Source organism: Oryx dammah, unplaced genomic scaffold (assembly GCF_014754425.2).
Source record: "Oryx dammah isolate SB20612 unplaced genomic scaffold, SCBI_Odam_1.1 HiC_scaffold_2, whole genome shotgun sequence".
NCBI classification, from domain to species: Eukaryota; Metazoa; Chordata; class Mammalia; order Artiodactyla; family Bovidae; genus Oryx; species Oryx dammah.
In genome coordinates, this window is record NW_024070186.1 from 189,772,029 (window position 1) to 189,793,032 (window position 21,004).

The 21,004-nt window shown below is 52.5% G+C and overlaps 1 protein-coding gene across 4 annotated transcripts in view; it reads right to left on the bottom strand.

Moving 5' to 3' along the window:
- GTF2IRD1 (GTF2I repeat domain containing 1) overlaps positions 1 to 21,004 on the bottom strand; it is a 123,336-nt gene that overhangs the window by 9,229 nt on the left and 93,103 nt on the right. For all 4 annotated transcript variants that reach the window (XM_040260900.1, XM_040260886.1, XM_040260894.1 and 1 more), the window contains 2 exons: positions 5,445 to 5,522; positions 2,745 to 2,937 (listed from right to left, as the gene is read on the bottom strand). In XM_040260900.1, the coding sequence (XP_040116834.1) occupies positions 2,745 to 2,937; positions 5,445 to 5,522 (271 nt within the window). The remainder of the gene's footprint in view (positions 1 to 2,744; positions 2,938 to 5,444; positions 5,523 to 21,004) is intronic.

Genomic DNA, 21,004 nt, shown 5'->3' on the forward strand with positions numbered 1-21,004 from the left:
CTCTAGCTGCAGTTCCAGGGCTTCTCACTGTGGTGGCTTCTCTTGTTTCAAAGCATAGGCTCTAGGGCATGCGGGCTTTAGTACTTGTGGCGCCCAGGCTCTAGGGACAAGCTTAGCAGTTGTGGCACACGGGCTTAGTTGCCGCGCGGCGTGTGGGATCTTCCTGGATCGGGTATTGAACTCTTGTCTCCTGCATTAGCAGGCGGTTTCTTCACCACTGAGTCACCAGGGAAGCCCTACTATGTCTGTAACCTTTTTGTTTTAATGATTATTTTACTTGCAGCATTATTATAAGAACCCCCCAAAATTAGCTGTAACCTAATTTACATATATATGAAACTCCAGTACTTTGGCCACCTCATGCAAAGAGTTGACTGTTTGGAAAAGACTCTGATGCTGGGAGGGATTGGGGGCAGGAGGAGAAGGGGGTGACAGAGGATGAGATGGCTAGATAGCATCACCGACTCAATGGATGTGAGTCTGAGTGAACTCCGGGAGATGGTGATGGACAGGGAGGCCTGGCGTGCTGCAGTTCATGGGGTCATAAAGAGTCGGACACGACTGAGCGACTGAACTGAACTGACATTATATATATATATATATATATATAAAATGGGCATTAAAAGCCAAGGGCAAACATGGAAGGAAAACCCCAGAATGTCTTCTCTCTGGGAGGTACACCTATTGGGGGTGGGTGGGCATTTTCTCCTATTTTCCAGAAGTTACTTCAGGGGGTGAACATACATGGGAAGGGAGGGAAACCTCTACTTTTGAGGCCCCGCTGAATAATGTGGGGCTTCCCTGGTGGCTCAGCTGGTGAAGAACCCGCCTGCAATGCAGGAGACCTGGGTTCCATCCCTGGGTTGGGAAGATCCCCTGGAGAAGGGGAAGGCTACCCACTCCAGTATTCTGGCCTGGAGAATTCCAGGGACTATATAGTCCATGGGGTCACAAAGAGTCAGACATGACTGAGCGACTTTCACTTTCACTGAATAATGTGATTTCTCCCCACAGATCAATAGATATTTTACTGCATCTTTATCACGAGTCCAAACAATCCTGTGGCATATTGTTATTTCTGTAGCTGGACAACTCAGATCAGTTCAATGATACAATTTTTTTGACACGATTATTTTATTTATATTATTTTATTTAAAAAAGTTTTTGGCTGCCCCCCCCAAAAAAAGTTGTATTTTTAAAATAAAAAGCCACAATACGTGTGGCTTATGGAATCTTAGCTCCCTGACCAGGGATCAGACCCAGGCCACTGCAGGGAAAATGCTGAATCCTAATCACTGAACCGCCAGAAAGGTTGAGACTCTGTGCTTCCACTGCAGGCAGTGTGGGTTTGATCCCTGGTCAGGGAACTAGATCCCATATGCTGAAACTAAGCACAAGGACTTCAGCTACTGAGCCCGGGAGCTGCAATGAAGACCCAGCATAGCCAAAATAAATGAATGAGTGAATAAATAAATAAAATTTTAAAATAAAAAACCCTCAAAAACATGGAGTGTAAAATTGGAAAGAAAATATGGGTATAGAAGAGAAAGTCAAAGAAATGCACCACCAGTGTTAACTCTAAATAGGAGGGTTATGGGTAATCTTCCTTCCTTCTACCTTTTTGTATTTTCCAAGTTTGCTGTGTGTATTGTTTTTAAATCCAAAAAATAATCAAATAAACTATTTTATTTTAAAAAGTATGTAGGGATATACAGTAAAATATAGATAGTGGCTATTTCTAGGGTTGGGGCTACTGAATTACTGTTATTTTCTAAATACAGTAAAACAGGTAAAAATGAGTGGCATAGTAAAAAAAAAAATCAAATTTAATTAAAATTGAAAAAATAAATACCTATGAATGCTGAGGCCATGTGTTTCAATTGAAAGGGGTTAGAATGAGGACATTTGGCACTATAGTCTAAGTGCTTGTGTCCCTGAAGAATTCAAATGTTGAAAAAAACCTAATTCCCAGTGTGATGATATTTGTTGGTGGCCCCTTTGAGAAGTGATTAGATGTGGAGGGTGGAGCCCTCATGAACAGGATTAGTGCCCTTATATAAGAGGTCTCAGATTGCTCCCTCATCCCTTCCACCCTATGAGGACAAAGTGAGAAGACATCACTCGTGAACCAGGAAGAGCCTCGCCAGGGACCAAATCTGCTGACACGTTGATCTTGCCCTTCTCAGCCTCCATAATAGTGAGAAATAAAGTTCTGTTGTTTAAGCCACCTGGTCCGTGGTACTCTGTTACAGCAGCCTGCACAGACTAAGATGTCTGGGTCTGGAGCCCAGCTGACCCACTGTGACTTACACTGTCCCTTTCTCACTCTGGATATCTGTTTCCTCATCTTTTAAGAGGAGACTGCTGGGACTTCCCTGGCAGTCCAGTGGTTAGGACGTGGCCTTCCAGTGCAACAGGTGCGGGTTCAAGCCCTTGTCAAGGGAGTTAAGATCCCAAACACCTCGAGGCCAAAAAACCAAAAAATAAAACAGAAGCAATACTGTACCAAATTCAATAAAGACTTTAAAAATGGTCCACATCAAAAAAAAAGAAAAGATGAAAGACAGCTAGGCTGTCTACCTGATTCTGTGCAAGTGAGAGTTTCCTCTCTCTCCTTTTCTCGCTGTTTCTGTTTTGGACTCCAGGCTGGGCCAGCTCTGAGGGTTCCCCTCCCAGATCCAGACAGCACCCTCCCTCCCCCACACCCCCCCACACCCCCAGAAGCAGGTGCCAGAGGCACTCACTGGAGCTGGTTGATGATGACCATGCGGACATGCTCACGGGCCTTCAGGATCTTCTCCAGCCGGTGGATGTCGTATGTGTTGGGGTTCCGGAAGGGGATGTCGTCAGGCAGGCCCGTGACCTCAACGGCGTCTGGGCTGTCCCGGATCAGTTTGTAAGGGACCAGCACGGGCCGGTTCAGGCCCAGAGCCTCACCTAGAGTGCACAGGGGGTCAGGGTGAGGGAAGATTCCCCAGTCTAAGGCGAGCTCTCTGGGGAAGGGCTGGGACCCAGCGTGGCCCACTCGGTAGCCACTGTACCCCAGAGAGTTTGTAAGTCAACACACACACCACTAGTTTGTTTGTTTGTTTGAACCCAATTAGCAAAACTAAAAATCCAGGGGTGGGGGATGAGGAGGGAAGGGTTGGGAGTTTGGGATTAGCAGGTACAAGCTATTATATATATATATAGGATGAATAAACACCAAGATCCTACTGTATAGCACAGGAAACTGTATTTAATATCCTGTGATAAACCAAAATGGAAAAGAATATGAAAAAGAATATATATATATTTATAAAACTGAGTCACCTTGCTGTACAGCAGAAATTAACACAGCATTGTAAATCGACTATACTTCAATTAAAAAAAAAAATCCAAGGAATTCCCTGGAGGTCCAGTGGTTAGGACTGCTTGCTTCCACTGCAGAGGGCATGGGTTTGATCCCTGCTTGGGCAACTAAGATCCTGCAAGGCCAAAAATATATAGACAGAGATGTAAAATCTACTCCTGTTGTGTTAGCAAAAATAAAAGACCTTACTTCCCTGGTGGCGCAGAGGTTAAAGCATCTGCCTGCAATGTGGGAGACCTGGGTTCGATCCCTGGGTTGGGAAGATCCCCTGGAGAAGGAAATAGCAACCCACTCCAGTATTTTTGCCTGGAGAATCCCATGGACGGAGGAGCTTGGTGGGCTACAGTCCACGGGTCGCAAAGAGTCGGACACGACTGAGCGACTTCACTTTCACTTCACTAGGTATTTATGGACAAAATGATGGGATGTCTTAGGTTTGTTTTAAAGTACTAAAGCTATCAAACCATGCCTATGGAATTCTGTCCATGGGATTCTCTATGGAGAATTCTCTAAGCAAGAATACTGGAGTGGACTGCCATGCCCTCCATCAGGGATCTTCCCAACCTAGGGACTGAACCTAAGTCTCCTGCATGGGCAGGTGGGTTCTTTACCACTAGCACCAACCCGGGAAGCACAATGAATTGGGCTTAGATATAAGATTGGCTAGATGTCGATAAGCACAGAAGCCAGGTCTGTGGATTACACGGTGGGTCACTGAGTCATTCTCTCTGCTTTGAAAGCTGATTTCAAAATAAAAAGTGAAAAAGCCACAGCAAACCACACAGCAGAGTCACTTCCTGTTACCCTCAAAACGAAACCCCAAGTCCTGGCCTGCCCGCCTCTCTGCACTCATCGAGAACCTCTCCCCCGCCGCACCTTCCCACTCCTGGCCCACCTGCCTTCTCACTGCTCCGCAGTCACTGAGCTGTTCCCTACGCCTGGCAAGCGTCCCTCTGTTTGTCCCCTGTGACATGCAAGTTCCTGCTCAAACGTCCCTTCTTCCAAGGAGCTTTCTTGTTCACTGATCCAGCCATGGCTATGCTCCCATTACCCCTGCCTCCTCATCACACTTCTACAATTTCCTGTTTTCCTTTGTCACTCTCTGAAATTCTTAAAAAAAAAAAAAAAATCGTCTTCTAACTCTCAACTACAATACAAAGTAGATAATACTGCTAAATTCATCACAAACAAAACATATACAGAGCTGCCCAAGAGGCAAGAGGTGCAAGCAACAGGTGTCTTTCAGTGGACAGACAAAATCTAATACAGATGCTGCTGCCGCTGCTGCTAAGTCGCTTCAGTCGTGTCCGACTCTCTGCGACCCCACAGAGGGCACATACTAGGGAATCTTATTCAGCCTTTAAGAGGAAGAAAATCCTGACACGAGCTGCCACATGGATGAACCACACTGTATCTTTTCACTTATGTGAGGTCTGAGAGTACTCAAATTCATAGAAACAGAAAGGAGGAGGGGAAAATGGTGAGCTGTTATTTAATGGGTGTGAGTTTCAGTTTTGCAAAATAAAACAGTGGTGGAAAAAAAAACGTATACAGAGCACCTAGTGTTGCCTGACACTCAGTAATCTAGAAACTGCTCTGTTGGTGGTGGCTGTATTATCAACTTTACCATCCTGGGTTCTTCCCTGGCACCCGGATGCCTTCTGCAGGGGACTTGGCACTTTGCATCTATTCCACGGCTAGTTCCCTCCCCACACTGAGACTCCCTGATGGCAGGATCAGACTCCTTCCTCTAGATTCTCTGAGCTGAGTGTGTGCCGGGCAGACAAGCATCTGCGTGAAGAGGCGCTTGGCCGTGGCCCACGGCCTCCGCCACACAGCCCAGCCCTAGAGGCGCTTGAGGCTGACCGCTGTCCCCGCTGTGTGTACCGCTGACTGTTTCCTCTCCCCTGCTGCTTTCTTGTTTGGCGGGGAGAATGAGGAGTCAGCTCCCATCAGTCACAGTGCAACTATGTCCCCAGGGAGCAGACAGGCCAGCTGGGGACAACTGGAGGCCAGGCTGGCTGCAGAGACAGGGGGACCCCAAGGAAGGCTGCCCCGAAGCCCTGCCCTCCCTCCCTCGCTAGGCACTGACCGTATTTCTCGTTGAAGAGCTCCTTCACCTGCTCCCGGAGGATCACCTTCTCCCCAAGCCTATTGGCATCATCTTCATCTACGAGAGGAAGGCAAGGGGGCGTGAGGGTCCCCATGGGCTCGGCCCCGGGATCTGCTCCTTCTCCCATGTGGTGGTCCAGACTCGCACTGGCTGGCACAGGCTCTCCAGGGCCCGCCCACTCCCCTGGAGCTTGCTGCTGGCCTCAGCCATCTGTCCGTACGTCCATTCATCCATCTGTCCATACATCCATCCACCCATCCCGCATTCTCTGAACAGCTTCCCCAGTGCAGGCCCCGCATCAGGCACGCAGCACCCCGAGGAGAAGGAGGCCAGGAGCCTCCTCCCAGGGACTCAGCCTAGCGAGGGTGACAGCCAGGCTGCATGCCCCCGCAGAAGTGTGACCGGGGACACTCCCAAGGAGATGGGAGAGGGGGCATGTTCAAGGCGGGGGGGTCTCTTGGAAGGCAGGATGGAGTGCGTGTGGGGAAAGACACCCCAGGTGTAGGATCAGCCTCCTGCACAGGCATCGAAAGGTGAAAGGTCAGTGTGCTGGCTGCAGCTGAAGCACGGGGTGGGGCCAGGGGAAGGGGATGGGGCGGGGCGCGGGGCGGGGAGGTGGGGGGCTTGTGCTGGCCTGACTGAGCTGGGCCTGCAGGAAGTCACGTGGCTGCCTCGCAGACCCAGAGCCCAAAGCTTGCAACCAGGCAGGTTTTGGGGTTGTAGGGCTGCACATGTTTCCTTGTCAGTGTCCGTGGGGGGCCCTTGGTGGGGCACCTTCTGCCCGGACCCTGTGCTCCCCTCCCTCAGCCCTCTCCTTGGCCTGGAAGAGCAGCTGGGGTCAGTGGAGCCCCCAGAGACAGGCCTGGGCTGGGCCAGAGAGAAGCGGGGCATGGAGGGTGTAGAGGAGGTCCTGGCAGAGCGGCCGTGGGCATGTGTCCCAGGAGCGGGTGTTCCAGGAAGGGCCCCAGGGCACCCTGGCACAGTTCACCACACGGGCTGGGCCTCGGTGGGTGGAGGCGGGGAGCTGGAAGCTGGCAGGGAGCCAGGGCCTGGGAGGTGAGGGGCAGAGCAGACAGAATGGGTCGGCGAAGAAAAACAACTCCTGTTCTAATCTGGAAAAATCTCACAGAACTCAGTTCCATTTGGGAGGCCCAGGGCTCTGTGCCACTCAGACTGTCTGCTGCCCCCGCCTGCACTTCACACCCTGGGCAGGAGGCCCAGCCTTCCCCCGGCTCCACCGCCAGGGAGGAGCCTCGCCTGCCCAGCCCTGCAGGGCAGAGGGCTTCCCACACCGCCTGGCACCCCTCCTCAGTCACCCGCTGCCCTCCCAGTCCCCCACCCACCCTACCCTGTAGCCCTGTCTGGTCCAGTTCATGCCCACGCTCCTGATTCTAGCATCCAGATATCCGAATCTCAGAGTTCCGGGATCTCTCTCTCTTCAAGCACGACCAACCAGCCACCCGGGTGCCAGGAGGCACTGCCAGCATCAGACATCCCAGATAACATCTTCTTCCTGCATCCCCATCTCGGGGAGTGATGGCTGCACCTGGCCACACTGAGACCCCGAACTCAGCACCCGGGAGCCCTCCCACCTTCCCGCACACCCCATCAGAGCCCTTCCCCATGGTTTTCAGGACCCCAGAGGTGGCAGCATCAACCTGACCTTAATCCATGTCAGCAGACAACTAGGACAGAGTCCTGGGCCCCAGGGCCACCTCGAGCCTGCGGGGAGGTGGAAGACACTCTCTATCCAGCTACTCCCCCTGCCACCAGGGACAGCTCCGGGACTCTGCACGGAGCCAGGGAAAGATCAACCTGGATCCACCCAACGTGCACCAGACACTCTGCCGGCAGCTTTCCCAGACACGGTCATGGCCGTTGCTCACCACAGTCGAGGCCACAAAGGTTCAGAGAGGTTAAGTAACCTGCCCAAGGTCACACAGCCGCACAGGGCCAGGAATACCCTATTTGACCCAGGAGTCCGGGTCTTTCGCTCTACCAGGCACACTGGATTTCCAGAATTTTCAGTTTCCCACCTCTAGAAAGAAGGGTTTATCTTTAAGGTGTTTCCTCTAAATCTCTTGTTCTATCAGCTCATAGTTCCACGCCTCTGTCTCCTCTCAAGCCCAGGGCAGGGCCGGGACCCAGTCGGTATATGACAAAGCCTTCTGGATTAAAAGGAAGTAGACAGCGGACTTCCCTGGTGGTCCAGTGGTTAAGAATCCGCCTGCCAGTGGAGGGGACCTAGGTTCGATCCCTGGTCGGGGAAGATCCCCCATGCTGTAGGGTAGCCAAGCTGGTGTGCCACCACTACTGAAGCCCGAGAGAAGCCACCACAATGAGAAGCCTGGCACTGCAGCTGGGTCGTCCCCGCTCGCTGCAACTAGAGAAAGCCTGGGTGCAGCTACAAAGGCTCAGCGCAGCCATGAATAACAAACTAACAAAAGGGAGTCGACAGCACCTCAAAGACAAGCCCACAAGCTCAGGTTCTCATGGTTGCTGGATGTGACTGTCACCTGGGCACGTGGGTGTGTCTGGGAGTGTGGGGGTCACTCACCCACCCCGCCTTCCCCTGCAGACCCCTGCTGCTCCACTGCCAGTGGGTGGAGAGAGACACAGGGCGGCCCTGAGCATCACACTGCCCATGCCTTGGGGGAGAGGCAACGCCAGGCTCCGGGAGGGCAAAGAACTTGGAGTCGAAAACCTAGGCTTGTGTTGGTTCAGTCACGGGTGGGTCGTGTCACCTCTCAGCATTTCTGCTCACTGTCCTGAAACAATATTTGTCTTGGACAAATATTTCACAAGCACGGTCCCATGGGGATGCGGTGCTGACCTTGCGTCAGAGTACAGAAAACAGTCCGAGATGAGGCAGGCGACAGTGAGGAACGTGGGGTGACCCTTCAGGCTTGAGAACTGTCAATGAGAGCCTGGTGGAAGCACAGGGGGCGAAGGGGACCCCCCAACCCAGCTGGGGATCATGGAGGGCTTCTTGGAGGGGGTGACAGCTGTCCTCCCCAAGGCCCTGTGGGACTCGGCCCGATCGGCGCACCTCGGGGCTCCAGACACTCCATGAGTGCTCAACAGATGTTTTGTGAGTGTGTGCGTGCGCGTGCTCAGTGTGTGTGCACGTGTGCTCAGTTGTGTCCGACCCTTTGCGACCCCACAGACTGTAGCCTGCCAGGCTCCTCTGTCCTTCATTATCTCCTAGTTTGCTCAAACTCATGTCCATTGAGTCAGTGATGCCATCCAACCATCTCATCCTCTGTTGCCTCCTTCTCCTCCTGCCCTCAATCCTTCCCAGCATCAAGGTCTTTCCAGTGAGTCAGTTCTTCGCATCAGGTGGCCAAAGTATTGGAGCTTCAGCATCAGTCTTTCCAATGAATATTCAGGGTTGATTTCCTTTAGGATGGACTGGTTTGATCTCCTTGCAGGGACTCTCCAAGTCCCTGGTTTGATTTCCTCCAAGGGACTCTGTGTACTTGGAGGAAAAAGGAGGGAAGCCCTCGTGGGATGAGGGCTAAGGAGGGACCCAATATTTGGGAGGTTGAACTTGAACCACAGGTGCCCTCACTTTATCTCCAGCCTTGCAGGGGGAGGGATGAACACACTCGGGTCCGGGCTCAGAGATGCCTAGGACAGAGCTGGTCTGCTGTGATGTGAATTGTGGTCACCGTCCCCAGCTGGCCCCCACAAGTCCTGGCGAGCCCCAGACATGGGGGAGGAAGGCCACGCTCCCTGCTAGCCTGCATGGCTCAGCCCAATGGGCCTCATGGCAGGCTGTGGGTCGGTCACCTCCTTCCTGACACTGCCAGGCTCCTGCCATCACCATCATACACCCACTGCCTGGAGAGGTGGCAGCCAGGCCGATGGTCACCAGGGACCTCCCCAAGGACAGCCGTGGGCAGGGCGGGGCGGCCCTGGCAACCATTACCACTGAGTCTGGTCTGCTAATGAGCAAAACGAGGATCAGAGAACATGAGAGAGAGAGAGTGTGTGTGTGTTGAGGGGGTGGTGGTAGGGAGGCACAATTCCTAGGGCCCGTAGGGTCTTGGCCAGAAACCCCATGGTCTGTAGTAGACTGAGGTACAGCCCTGTTGCTGAAATTTAAGACCAATTAAGAACACACGCTCTGAAGTTTGGCTGCCTGGTCTCAAGTCTCGGCTCTGTTATTAGCTCACGATCTTGGGTCATCACTGCATTTCCTTGTTTGGAAAGTTGCAACAACAACCACACGGAGCTGAGGACGTCCTGCCCATGCCTGGCGTGGTCTCAGGCTAGTTGTCATTACTCTTCTTCCCCAGGGGGACCTGACGGAGTGTCTGCAAACCCAGGCTGGCTGTAAGGACCCCGATGGTTGCAAACGTTTCAGAATGTTCTCCATTTGGAAACATCACAGGGCTCCATGCGGAGGCTGTGTAGCCTCCAGGTACCTGCTTGAATGCCTATGGACAGTGGGGAGAAAGGCATCCCCAGGGCCAGCAACAGCAGATTCCAAGGCAATCTTGACTGCACTCCCTAATGCTGTGTGGTGTGTGGAAAAGCACTCAGCCTCTCTGAGTCAGTTCTGACATGCCTCCAGTGGGGATCCTGACCTGTTAGGGAAGGATTTAATGATACTACATTAAAAAAAAAAAGTAAGGTCTTAAACCATCAATGTCCAGTCATCACTGACGTGATTACCAGACCCTGCCTCAGTTATCTTACGTATTCTCAGGAAATGAAATCTTACCTAGGAAACTCTTCCAGAAAATGGAAGTTTAAGTCTCTGGGTTTGCTTGACTCATTTAGGGGAGGACGTTTTCTAGAACTCATCAAGCGGGCTTCCTCGGTGACTCAGTGGTAAAGAATCCGCCTGCCAATGCAGACCTGAGTTCGATCCCTGATCCAGGAAGAGCCCACGTACTTTGGGGCAACTAAGCCCGTGTGCCACAACTACTGAGCCTGCACTCTGGGGCCCGGAAGCTGCAACAACTGAGCCCGCGTGCCCTAGAGCCCTACTCACGACAAGAGAGGCCACTGTAACGAGAAGGCCGGGCACCGCAACGAGAGAGCAGCCCCCTCTCGCCACAACTAGAGACAGCATCAAAGACCCAGCACAGCCAGAAATGAATAAAAATGAAGATTAACAAAAACCCCACACCAAGTACCCCTTTCTAATTAAGCACACAATTTGGGGGTAGGAGGTCACCCTCATGACCGGAACCCCAGTGCCATCCAGAAAGTGCTGCTGAACTTGCCCTGGCTGCAGTGACCTGTCCCCCACTGCCCTGGGCTGGCATGTCTCCTGCCCAGTTTTGCTTTTTCCAGTTTTCTGGTTTCTCTCTCTATGGTCTGCCCCAGGAGCTCTCATCTTGTCCTTCCTAATCGGCTGTCTGTTAGCCCAAGGATTAACTGAATTTTGCCTGAGGGAAAGCAGGCAACCAAGCTTATTAAATCACAGCCATGCTGGGTACATAGTTTTAAGCCAGGCAGCTCCGGGTGACGCCTGGGGTGACCCCACAACACTCTCCAGGGGCAAAGTACAAGAGCCCGGAGCAGCCTGGCCTTTCTGCACCTAGTCTGAGGTGCCCAGCTCAGGTTGATGACTGCGTGCTGGAAATCACGTTCCAAAATGACACAGAGGCAGCCAGCAGCGAGAGAGGAGACAGGCCAATTTCTGGGGGAAAAAATATAATAACTATTCCTCCTCTCTCCTCTCAAAGCAGCCTCTCCTCTCTGCCGGGCTTGGACTGGGCGATCCAGCCATAAACCAGACCCATGGACTTCCCTGGTGGTCCAGTGCCTGCCGATGGCAGGTGACCCAGGCTCAATCCCTGCTCCAGGAAGATCTAATACGTGGCGGGGCAACTAAGCCCATGTGCCTTAAATCCTGAAACAAGAGAAACGACTGCAATGAGAAGCCCGCACACTGCAACCAGAGAAAGCCCATGCACAGCAACAAAGACCCAGGGCAGTCAAAGATAAATAAATTCACTAAAATAATACCAATTGTTTTTAATTGTTATTTTTGATTGTCACCTGGCTTCCCAGGTGGCGCTAGTGGTAAAGAATCCACCTGCTGATACAGGAGATGCAAGAGATGCGGGTTCGATCCCTGGGTCGGGAAGATCCCCTGGAGAAGGAAATGGCAACCCACTCCAGTATTCTTGCCTGGATAATCCCATGAACAGAGGAGCCTGGTGGGCTACAGTCCATGGGGTTGCAAAGAGCACACACACACAGAATGATAATAATAATTTAAAGAAAAAAAGTAGACCCAAGTGTCTACTTGGCCTGGCTCTCAAGAGGCCAGAAGATGGATATCCATAGGCACCCCACCTTGGTGGAATAGCTTGCCTTGTACAGGGAGCAGGGGTCACTCAGATAGGGGACAAGCCACATCCTTCCCTGGGCCCCTGTGACTTGTAGGGTACTGCACTTTCCTGGCACCAGGCCTTTGCCAGGATGAAAGGATATACTCAGTTCACCTCTTAGCCCTTTCCAGGATCTGTATGTAGGGGCAGCAGGAGTTCCGTCATCTGTTTTGCAGATGGACAAACTGAGACTCAGAGAGGGGACAGCCATGCTTCAGTGGGGTGGAAGCCCTCGCCCTCACCCATGATCTCATGTACCCAAGAGAATCTTTCGTACGTGTGCCAAAGGAAACATGCTCAGGTGGGCTAAAGAGCACTCTTAGTAGCAGCAAGTAACAGCAAAACCCAGACAGCCTAAGACAAGAGAATGAATGAATTGATCATATAGTCAATGCAGTGGAATACTACTGAGCCCTGAAAAAAAAAACAGCTATGGCGACACATTTTAATGCTATGTTATGTCTTGTAATGTGACAGCAGCAAGTTCCAAACTTTCTGTAATAGGATACCTTGGGGACTTCCCCAGTGGTCCAGAGGTTAAGAATCTGCCTTCCAGTGCAGGGGACGCAGGTTTGATCCCTGGTCAGGGAACTAAGATCCCACATGTGACAAGACCCCATATGCCGCTGAGCAACTAAGCTGGCAATGAGGAGGGCAAATGCCGCAACTAAGACCCTACGCAGCCAAAAATAGATAGATATATAAATTTAAAACAAATTCTAAAAAATAAGACACGTTGGTTATAAAAGTTTAAAAAAAAAAAGCAAAATGAAACAATTTTGGTTTAAGCAAGTATTTTATGCAATAGACATTAAAAAAAAAAAAAAAACCCCGTGAGCAGTGATTAAATCACAGGGGATGACACCATCAAAGACATTTTTGGGAATATGAATACAAATTGCATACTAGATGAGAGGGAGTTAGCAAGTTTCATATGTGTGACAATGGTATTATGGGTCTGCAAAAAAGAAGAGCATTGTTCTGGAGAGATGTGTGTTGAAATATTTAGGCGTGAAGAGTCAAGACGTGCCTGCAAGTTACTTTGATGGAGAAAGAGGCAGAGACAGAAACCAATGGGGATGGGGTCTGTGGGTGGGAGAGAGACGAGGAGGGAGGGAGGGAAGGAATTTGGCAAAATGTTAAGAATTAATGTGCTGTGCTTAGTCGCTCAGTCGTGTCCGACTCTTTGCAACCTCATGGACTGCAGCCTGCCAGGCTCCTCTGTCCATGGGATTCTCCAGGCAAGAATACTGGAGTAGGTTGTCATGCCCTCCTCCCGGGGATCTTCCTGACCCAGGGATCGAACCCAGGTCTCCTGCATTGCAGGTGGATTCTTTACTCTCTGAACCACCAGCTCCCAATGACTCCAGGAAATTCCCTGGCAGTCCAGTGGTTAGGACTCTGCTCTTTCACTGCAGAAGGCCCAGGTTCAACCCCTGGTTTGGGGAACTAAGATCCTGTAAGACGAGAGTCTTGGCCAAAAAAAAAAAAAAGAATTAGTGAATTCAGCAGAAGACTATACTGACAGGCATTATACTATTCTATTCTTTTTTTCCTGTAGTTTTGCAGTTTTGCAAGAAATAAAAACCCCCAAGAGAATGAGACACATAAAATTCAGAATATTTGTTCCCGGGAGAGAGGCGGACAAAATGAAGGACAGCATGTGGGCGGGTATGTTACTGGCTCTGTTCTGATTCTTAAATGGGTCGTGGGTTCACAAGCGTTCACTGCAGTATTTATTAACAAGCGCCCAAACAAGTATGTATGCATACGAATGAAAGAATAAAAATAAATAAATACTCAATGCAGTGTGGTATCCCGCAATGGAGCCTGGAATGTGAAGAGGATCTCAATGGAAAAACTGAAGAAATCTAGCCTGTAGTTTAGTCCATTGCAGGCACCATCTGATGTTGAATTTTGACAAGTGGACCATGGTTCTACAAGATGTTAGCATCCTACAGGGGTCAGACCGTATTTGGGAATTCTGTACTATCTTTGCAAGTATTTGTAAATTAAAAATTATTTAAAAATAAAAAGTTACAGCCATCAATCAATTGATCACTTGTTACATGCAGGGATGGATGGCAGAGTGAGTCATGTGCTGGGGACTATGATGGAGCTGATCAGTACATGGGGGTCCCTGGGTCGGGGGAGGGAAGAAGGCATGCCTTCTTTCCCAGAGTTCTCTAGGGCTGGGCTCTGTGCCTCCATCAATCCATCTCCCTTCCCCGGGATGGAGGTGGGTGGTGGGTGGACCACAACCTGCCTGGGCAGGTGATCCAGGTTCCTCCTGGAGCCCAGCTGCCTGGCCTCCAGCTGACCCACTGCAACAAGAGTCTGAAACGATGGACAACGGAGGGCTGTTTGGCTGGGACCTCCCCTTCTGGGGCTCCTCCAGGCCCTCCCCTCTGCCAAACACTAGGATGCAAGCCCTCCATCGGCTAATGACACATGCCTGGCGGAGACAGGACCTGGCGATTTACACAGTGATGCTCTTTATTCCTCACAACAAGCCTGACCTCTAGGTGTTATGATCCCCGTTTTACAGATAAGGAACCTGAGCCTCAGAGGAGTCAAGGTGCCTGGCCACAGTCACCAAGGCCACATGGTTTACGACGGGTGGCACTAAGGCTCAAACCGAGGTCTCTCTGACCCCTGGGTGCCATTTTCCCACCTGAGAACAGCCCAGTAGCTCGGCAGAGGGCTTCCTCCCCAATTCTCTTGCTGCTGCTGCTGCTGCTGCTAAGTAGCATCAGTCGTGTCCAACTCTGTGCGACCCCATAGACGGCAGCCCACCAGGCTCCTCTGTCCCTGGGATTCTCCAGGCAAGAACACTGCAGTGGGTTGCCATTTCCTTCTCCAATGCATGAAAGTGAAAAGTGAAAGTAAAGACGCTCAGTCGTATCCGACTCTTAGTGACCCCATGGACTGCAGCCCACCAGGCTCCTCTGTCAATGGGATTCTCCAGGCAAGAGTACTGGAGTGGGGTGCCATTGCCTTCTCTTGCAGCTCCATTTAATTGTAAATTAAAAATTCGCTTGCAGCTTGAACCTGCAAGCCAGGCTGGGCAGAGCAAACATCAGATTTTCTTGGGCGGAGGTGGGGGGTCTATCCTGGATGGACGGTCCTGGGAGCGGACATACTCATGGCCCTTCCCAAGGGAAGTTACCTCCTTCCCTCTCCCCTCCCTTTCCCTCCTCCACGGCCCCAAGGCCAAGAAGGCCTAGGCTGAACTGTGAACTGTGGCCACAACCGGCCAGGTGCAGAAGGCCGCCCCCTAAGTGTGATTGGCAGGGCATCAGCGCCCAGCTTGGGCAAGGTGGGCAGAGGCAGTCAGCTGGCCACACAGGCTGGGGCTCTGCTGTGCCACGGGCCAGGGAGAAAGGAAGTACTTTGAGGCCACAATCCTTACCCTACAACAGCGATGAACTCTGCAGCTACGGACCTGAGAACAGATGTTCCCTGTGGGCCGAGCGTGTGGTCTGTCTGCACGTGTTCACGATTACAGCCCCAGCACCCAGAGCGACGCCCGAGGCATCACAAGCACTTGGCAGATAACTGTCCAAGAAATTAAACTCCCATGTGCCAGGCACTCTTCTTAGACCTCGGCAGGCATTCATTCACTTAATCCTTCCGACAACACTAGGAAGTCGGTCCTAGGAGTAACTCCCTGCTGCAGGTGGGGGGACCAAGGCACAGAGAGAAAGCCACCTGCCCAGGAGACACAGGGAGTAAGCAGGAGAGCCTCGATTCATCCCAGATCACTGACCAGCTGGCAGTACAGCCTCTCCGCCGAGGCTGCGAGGACAGGTAGAGGGTCTGAAATCATACTGAAGGCTCATCATGACTCAGTTTCTGCACGTGGGGAGGAACCAGATCTTCCTTCTACCCTGTTCAGCTCTCTACACCCATAACCCCAAACCCATGTTTCCACCTGCCTCCCCGGCCACCTTTGTTCTGCACATCCCTCACCAGTCTCTGCCCAGGCCTCCCTCAAACCTGTCCCTCCTCCCGTCTCGTGGGTCCCTGACCCCACACTCCCACACGGTCACTTAGGAGGGAAACCTCAGCTGAACAGTGGCCCCCAAAGCTGTCCATCCCCTAGTCCCTGGAGCCTGTTTCTTCACATGGCAGAGGGTCTATGCTGCTGCGCTTAAGATCTTGAGATGGGCAGATGATGCAGGGTTATTTGAGTGGGCCCCGGATGTAATCACAAGAGTCCCTGGAAGGAGGAGGCAAGGTCAAGAGCAGGAGAGGGGACAACAGAGGTTGGATGGAGACGCTCTGAAGATGGAGGAGAGGCCGCAAGCCAAGGAAGGTAGGCCACTTCTAGAAGATGGAAAAGACACGGAAACAGGTTCCCCCGAAGAGCCCGTCGAAGGAACCCGCCCTGTGGACACCCTGACTACTCCTGTAAGGAAGTGAACCTGTGTCGCTTTCAGCTGCTGAGTTCCTGCAGCCACAGGAAACTCCACCCCTCTGGGCCCCTTTGCCTCCAGCTACATTCTTTTCAGGTCGTCCCAGGTGGTAAAGAACCCATCTGTCAATATAGGAGACATAAGAGATGTGGGTTCAATCCCTGAGTTGGGAAGATCTCCTGGAGGAAGAAATGGCAACCTGTTCTTGCCTGGAGAATCCCTTGGACAGAGGAGCCTGGCAGGCTACAGTCTATAGGGTTGCAAAGAGTCAGACACAACTGAAATGACTTAGCACAAATGCATGCATGGTTTTTCAAGTAATCATGTACGGATGTGAGAGATGGACCATAAAGAAGGCTGAGGGCCAAAGAATCGATGCTTTCACACTGCGGTGTTGGAGAAGACTCTTGAGAATCCCTTGGACAGCAAGGAGATCAAACCAGTCAATCCTAAAGGAGATCAGTCCTGAATATTCATTGGCAAGACTGATGCTGAAGCGGAAGCTCCAATACTTTGGCCACCTGATGTGAAGAGCTGATTCACTGGAAAAGATCCTGATGCTGGGAAAGACCGAAGGCGAAAGGAGAGGGGGTCGGCGGAGGATAAGATGGTTAGATAGTGTCACTGACTCAATGCACATGAGTTTGAGCAAACTCTGGAAGATAATGGAGGACGGAGGAGCCTGGCAGGCTACAGTCCATGAGGTTGGGAAGAATCAAACATGACTTAGTGACTAAACAACAGCCAGGTACATCCTGTCACCTTTGATGCAGCAAGAGCTTCTCGGCTGGCCTCCCTGATTCCACCCTCCGCTCTGCAAGCCACTCAGATTTATCTAAAAGTGTCTGACCATGTCCTTCTGTTGCTTTAAACTCGCTGAGGGCCTCTGTTGTTTGTGGGGCAAATCCATGCTCCTTCCCCTGGTGAACAAGACCCTCTGCTGGAGTTTTCACCCAGCCCTGCACTCCCCGGGTCCCCACTTGAGAGGTCATGGGGAACCTACTGTTTCATGAAACAGACAACGGAAACCTTGGGTTCCTCTACTTTGTGGGGCGGAGAGGAAGCCTCTTCCCGCTCACCTTGTGGGGCATCAATAATCCGAAGCTGTGGGGACTGGGGCCTGTTGAGAAGCCATCGTCGCTCAGGGCCTGACCTCTGATGTCCTTGCAAGATGCTCAGCTGTCTCTGGGCTGTGGGAGCCTCAGGGTCACAAGGGGAGAAGGGCCGCCCCCTAGGGAGAAGGGGGTTCTTCCACTCACCCCCAGGACACCACCCACTCTAGGCTCCTCCCGGTTTTTTCCTGACCTACAAAAACTGAAGGTACCAGGGTCCTGACCCGCTGACTCCACTCATTCCTGATGATCTCATTCTGTTTGAGCTTTATTTATGTATTTTTATTTTTTGGCCTCACTAAGCCGCATGTGGGATCTTCGTTCCTGGACGATGGATGTGCCCCCCTGAATTGGAAGTGCAGAGTCTTAACCATTGGACCACGAGGGAAGTCCCCGTTTGGGCTTCAAATATTACCAGCAATGCGCTTGTGATTCTCCAAATGACACTTCAAGTCTGGAGCCCCTTGCTTGTACGTCAAAATGCTCTCAGAGATGTGTGCGCATGCTTAGTCATGTCTGACTCTTTGCGACTCCAAGAACTGCAGCCCGCCAGGTCTTCTGTCCTTGGGATTCTCCAGGCAAGATCACTGGAGTGGGTTGCCATTTCCTCCTCCAGGGGATCTTCCTGACCCCGGGATCGAACTCGCGTCTCCTGTGTCTCCTGCCCTGGCAGGCAGATTCCTTACCGATGAGCCACCCGGGAAGCCCCCAGACTTAATAAGCCACAAACATGCCTGAGACCTCCCCCACTCCCCACCCCGGCACCTCTTTCTGCATCTTCCGAATCTCGGCTACCTACTGGCACCTCCATCCTTGCAGAAGCTCACTCCAAATCCCTGAGGTCAAGCTCGACTCCGCCCACCTATCCTCTTGCTCACAGCCCCCACCAGCAAGCGAATTGTTGGTCTTAGCTACAAACTCTGCCCAGAGTCAAAAACTCACCGTGGCTGCAGCACCCCCGGGGCCTCCCTTGCACTGCTATGACCACCTCCTTACATCATCCTCCCTCCCCGACTGCCTCCCTGCGTGTCCTCACCCAGCAGCCTGAAGGGTCCTGTTAGATCCTAAACTGGATTCTGTTTCTCCTCTGCTCCGAAGCCTGCACTGGCTCCCAGCTCCCTTGGAATACGGGTCAGCATCCTTGATCCAGCCCCCACAGTCGGCCTTCTCTCCCATTTCCACCCCACCTCCCACCCTGGCAGGGGACCTCAGGGTCTCTGCAGTCTGAACTTGGCCTGCAAGGTTCTTCCCTGCGCACCCCTGGCTCACTACTGCCCTCTTCAGGCCTTTGCTCACGGGCTTTCCCTGGCCACCCCCATATCAACCCACTGCGACTCCCTAAAAGTAAACACAACCTCTCCCATCTGCTTCTCGCCCCTCAACATCTGGTACCCTTGATCCTTCGCACATCGTCTGTTCTCTGCAACCACACCAGAAGGTAAATCCCAGGAGGCAGTGTGAAGAAAGTGAAGGTGTCAGTCACTCAGTTGTGTCCGACTCTTTGCAGCCCCATGGACTGCAGCCCTCCAGGCTCCTCTGTCCAAGGGATTCTCCAGGCAAGAACACTGGACTGCGTTGCCATTCCCTTCTCCAGGGGATCTTGCCTACCCAGGGATCAAGCCCTGGTCTCCCGCATTGCAGGCAGATTCTTTACCACCTGAGCCACCAGGGAAGCCCTCAGCCCAGTGCCTGGTCCAGCACACACTTCGGGACTGTTCACGGACTAAGTAACTGACCCTTTTTTCCCAGACTTGAAGGGGTCCCTTCTGCAGGCTGTGTTGTCCTGTCCCCAAGCCTACAGAGGGACTGCAGGGGGCTAGGGCTGTGTTCCCATCCCCACCTCCCACCACCACGAGGTCTCTTTTGCCACCAGACCCTGGAGGTGGCTCAGACAGCAAAGAATCTGCCTGCAATATAGGAGACTTGGGTTCGATCCCTGGTTCAGGAAGATCTTCTGGAGGAGGAAATGGCAACACACTCCAGCGTTCTTGCGTGGAGAATCCATGGAGAGGAGCCTGGTGGGCTATAGTCCATGGAATCGCAATGAGTTGGACACGACTGAGGGACTAACACTTTTCTTTCCTGGAGGTTGGCAAGAGCCAGTCCACCCAGGAAATCACGTGTGCTGAGCCATCCTTTGTGCCCCCTTCCCCCCCAGGCCTCCACTTTCTGTGGCTCAAAGGCACATTTATCAGCCAGAGAGCTTCGGCTGGGCACGAAGTGCCTGGTGACCCCAGAGCTGATCCCATTCCAGCCAAATAAAGGCACTGATTATTCCCGTCGGCTTGGGTGGTCCCAGCTGGGGAACTAGTTTCGGTGAGGTTTTCTGGAATGCTGCACAAGAGTTTGAAGCCCCTCACTGTTCCCTTCTGGGGCCCGAGCCCCCTGCCTAACAACTGCTGGGGACCTTAGGGTAGCCCTCCCCTCACCTGGCAGAGCTTGGGGAGGACAGGGCTGGGACCACCACCGAGCACCCCAGGGGCAGGGTAGGGGGCAGCCTGTGACCCCCACTGGGCCCCCAACAGGCCAGGAAAGGGTGGGGCCTCCTGATACCACATTGTTCCACAGCCCACGGGGCCGCCTCGCCTGGAAGAAAGGAGGCAGCCAGCCAATTCTGGGCCTGGCAGCCAGTCGTCTGCCCACAAAGGCCTCCGGGCCCCACCCAGCAGATGCCAGCTCCTCCCGGGATGGCAGAAGGGAGATCATTACTGGAGCCTAATTAACAAAGAAAAGCAGAGATAATTAAGTGGAGAAACATGTGGCTGGCTCTGGAATTGTGGTATCTTTAGAAACTTGAGAAAGGACGATCTTATTTTGAGCTCTCAAGAGCCTGACAGAGTTGGAAGGGTGGAGAGGGGGTGGGGTAGGGAAGAGAGAAAGGGTGTGTGTGTGTGTGACAAGGCTGGAGCGTGGACCACAGAGGCTGTGCCTGCTCCATGTGACCTCAAGGCCGAGAGATAGCAAGGTTACTTTCCCAGGTTAAAGACAGTATGTTAATTCATCCAAGGTCACAGACAGGAAATCCAAGGTCACCCAGCTCCTGAGTGGGGCCAGCAGGGGACTTTCCCCTGTTCCTATTCAGTCCCTTCCCCAGTGCCCTCTGCTGAGGTCAATGTCAGGCCCTTTTCTGGAAAGCCCACCCCTCCCAGCACCCAATGAGTGGCAGGAGAGCTAGAAGAGGCCCCAATGGGGACAATGACAAGAGGTGCCACGTGGGGCTGGGGCCATTCCTTCCTCATGGAAAGTGAAAGCAGTGGTCGCTCAGTCGTGTCTCACTCTTTGCAACCCCATGGACTGCAGCCCGCCAGGCTCCTCTGTCCATGGGGTTCTGGAGTGGGCTGCCATGCCCTCCTCCAGGGGATCTTCCCCGTGGAGGGGTGGGACCTGCATCTCCTGCACCGGCAGGCAGATTCTTTCCCGTCTGAGCCACCAGGGACCTCTCCGCAAAAGGGGTCACAGCCCTCCCCTTGGCAGAGCCTTCACCCAGAGCAGAGCTTCTCAAACTGGGCCTCAGGCAACACTGGGGTGGGAAGTAGGTCAAATGGGATGCCAGCAAGTCATATTTTCTCAGCAGAATGTAATCTGACAGAGTTCCTTAAATGAAAAGCCAAGTGGAGGGTTTATGGAGCGGGGGCCTTCCGAGGTAAAGTTGGGGC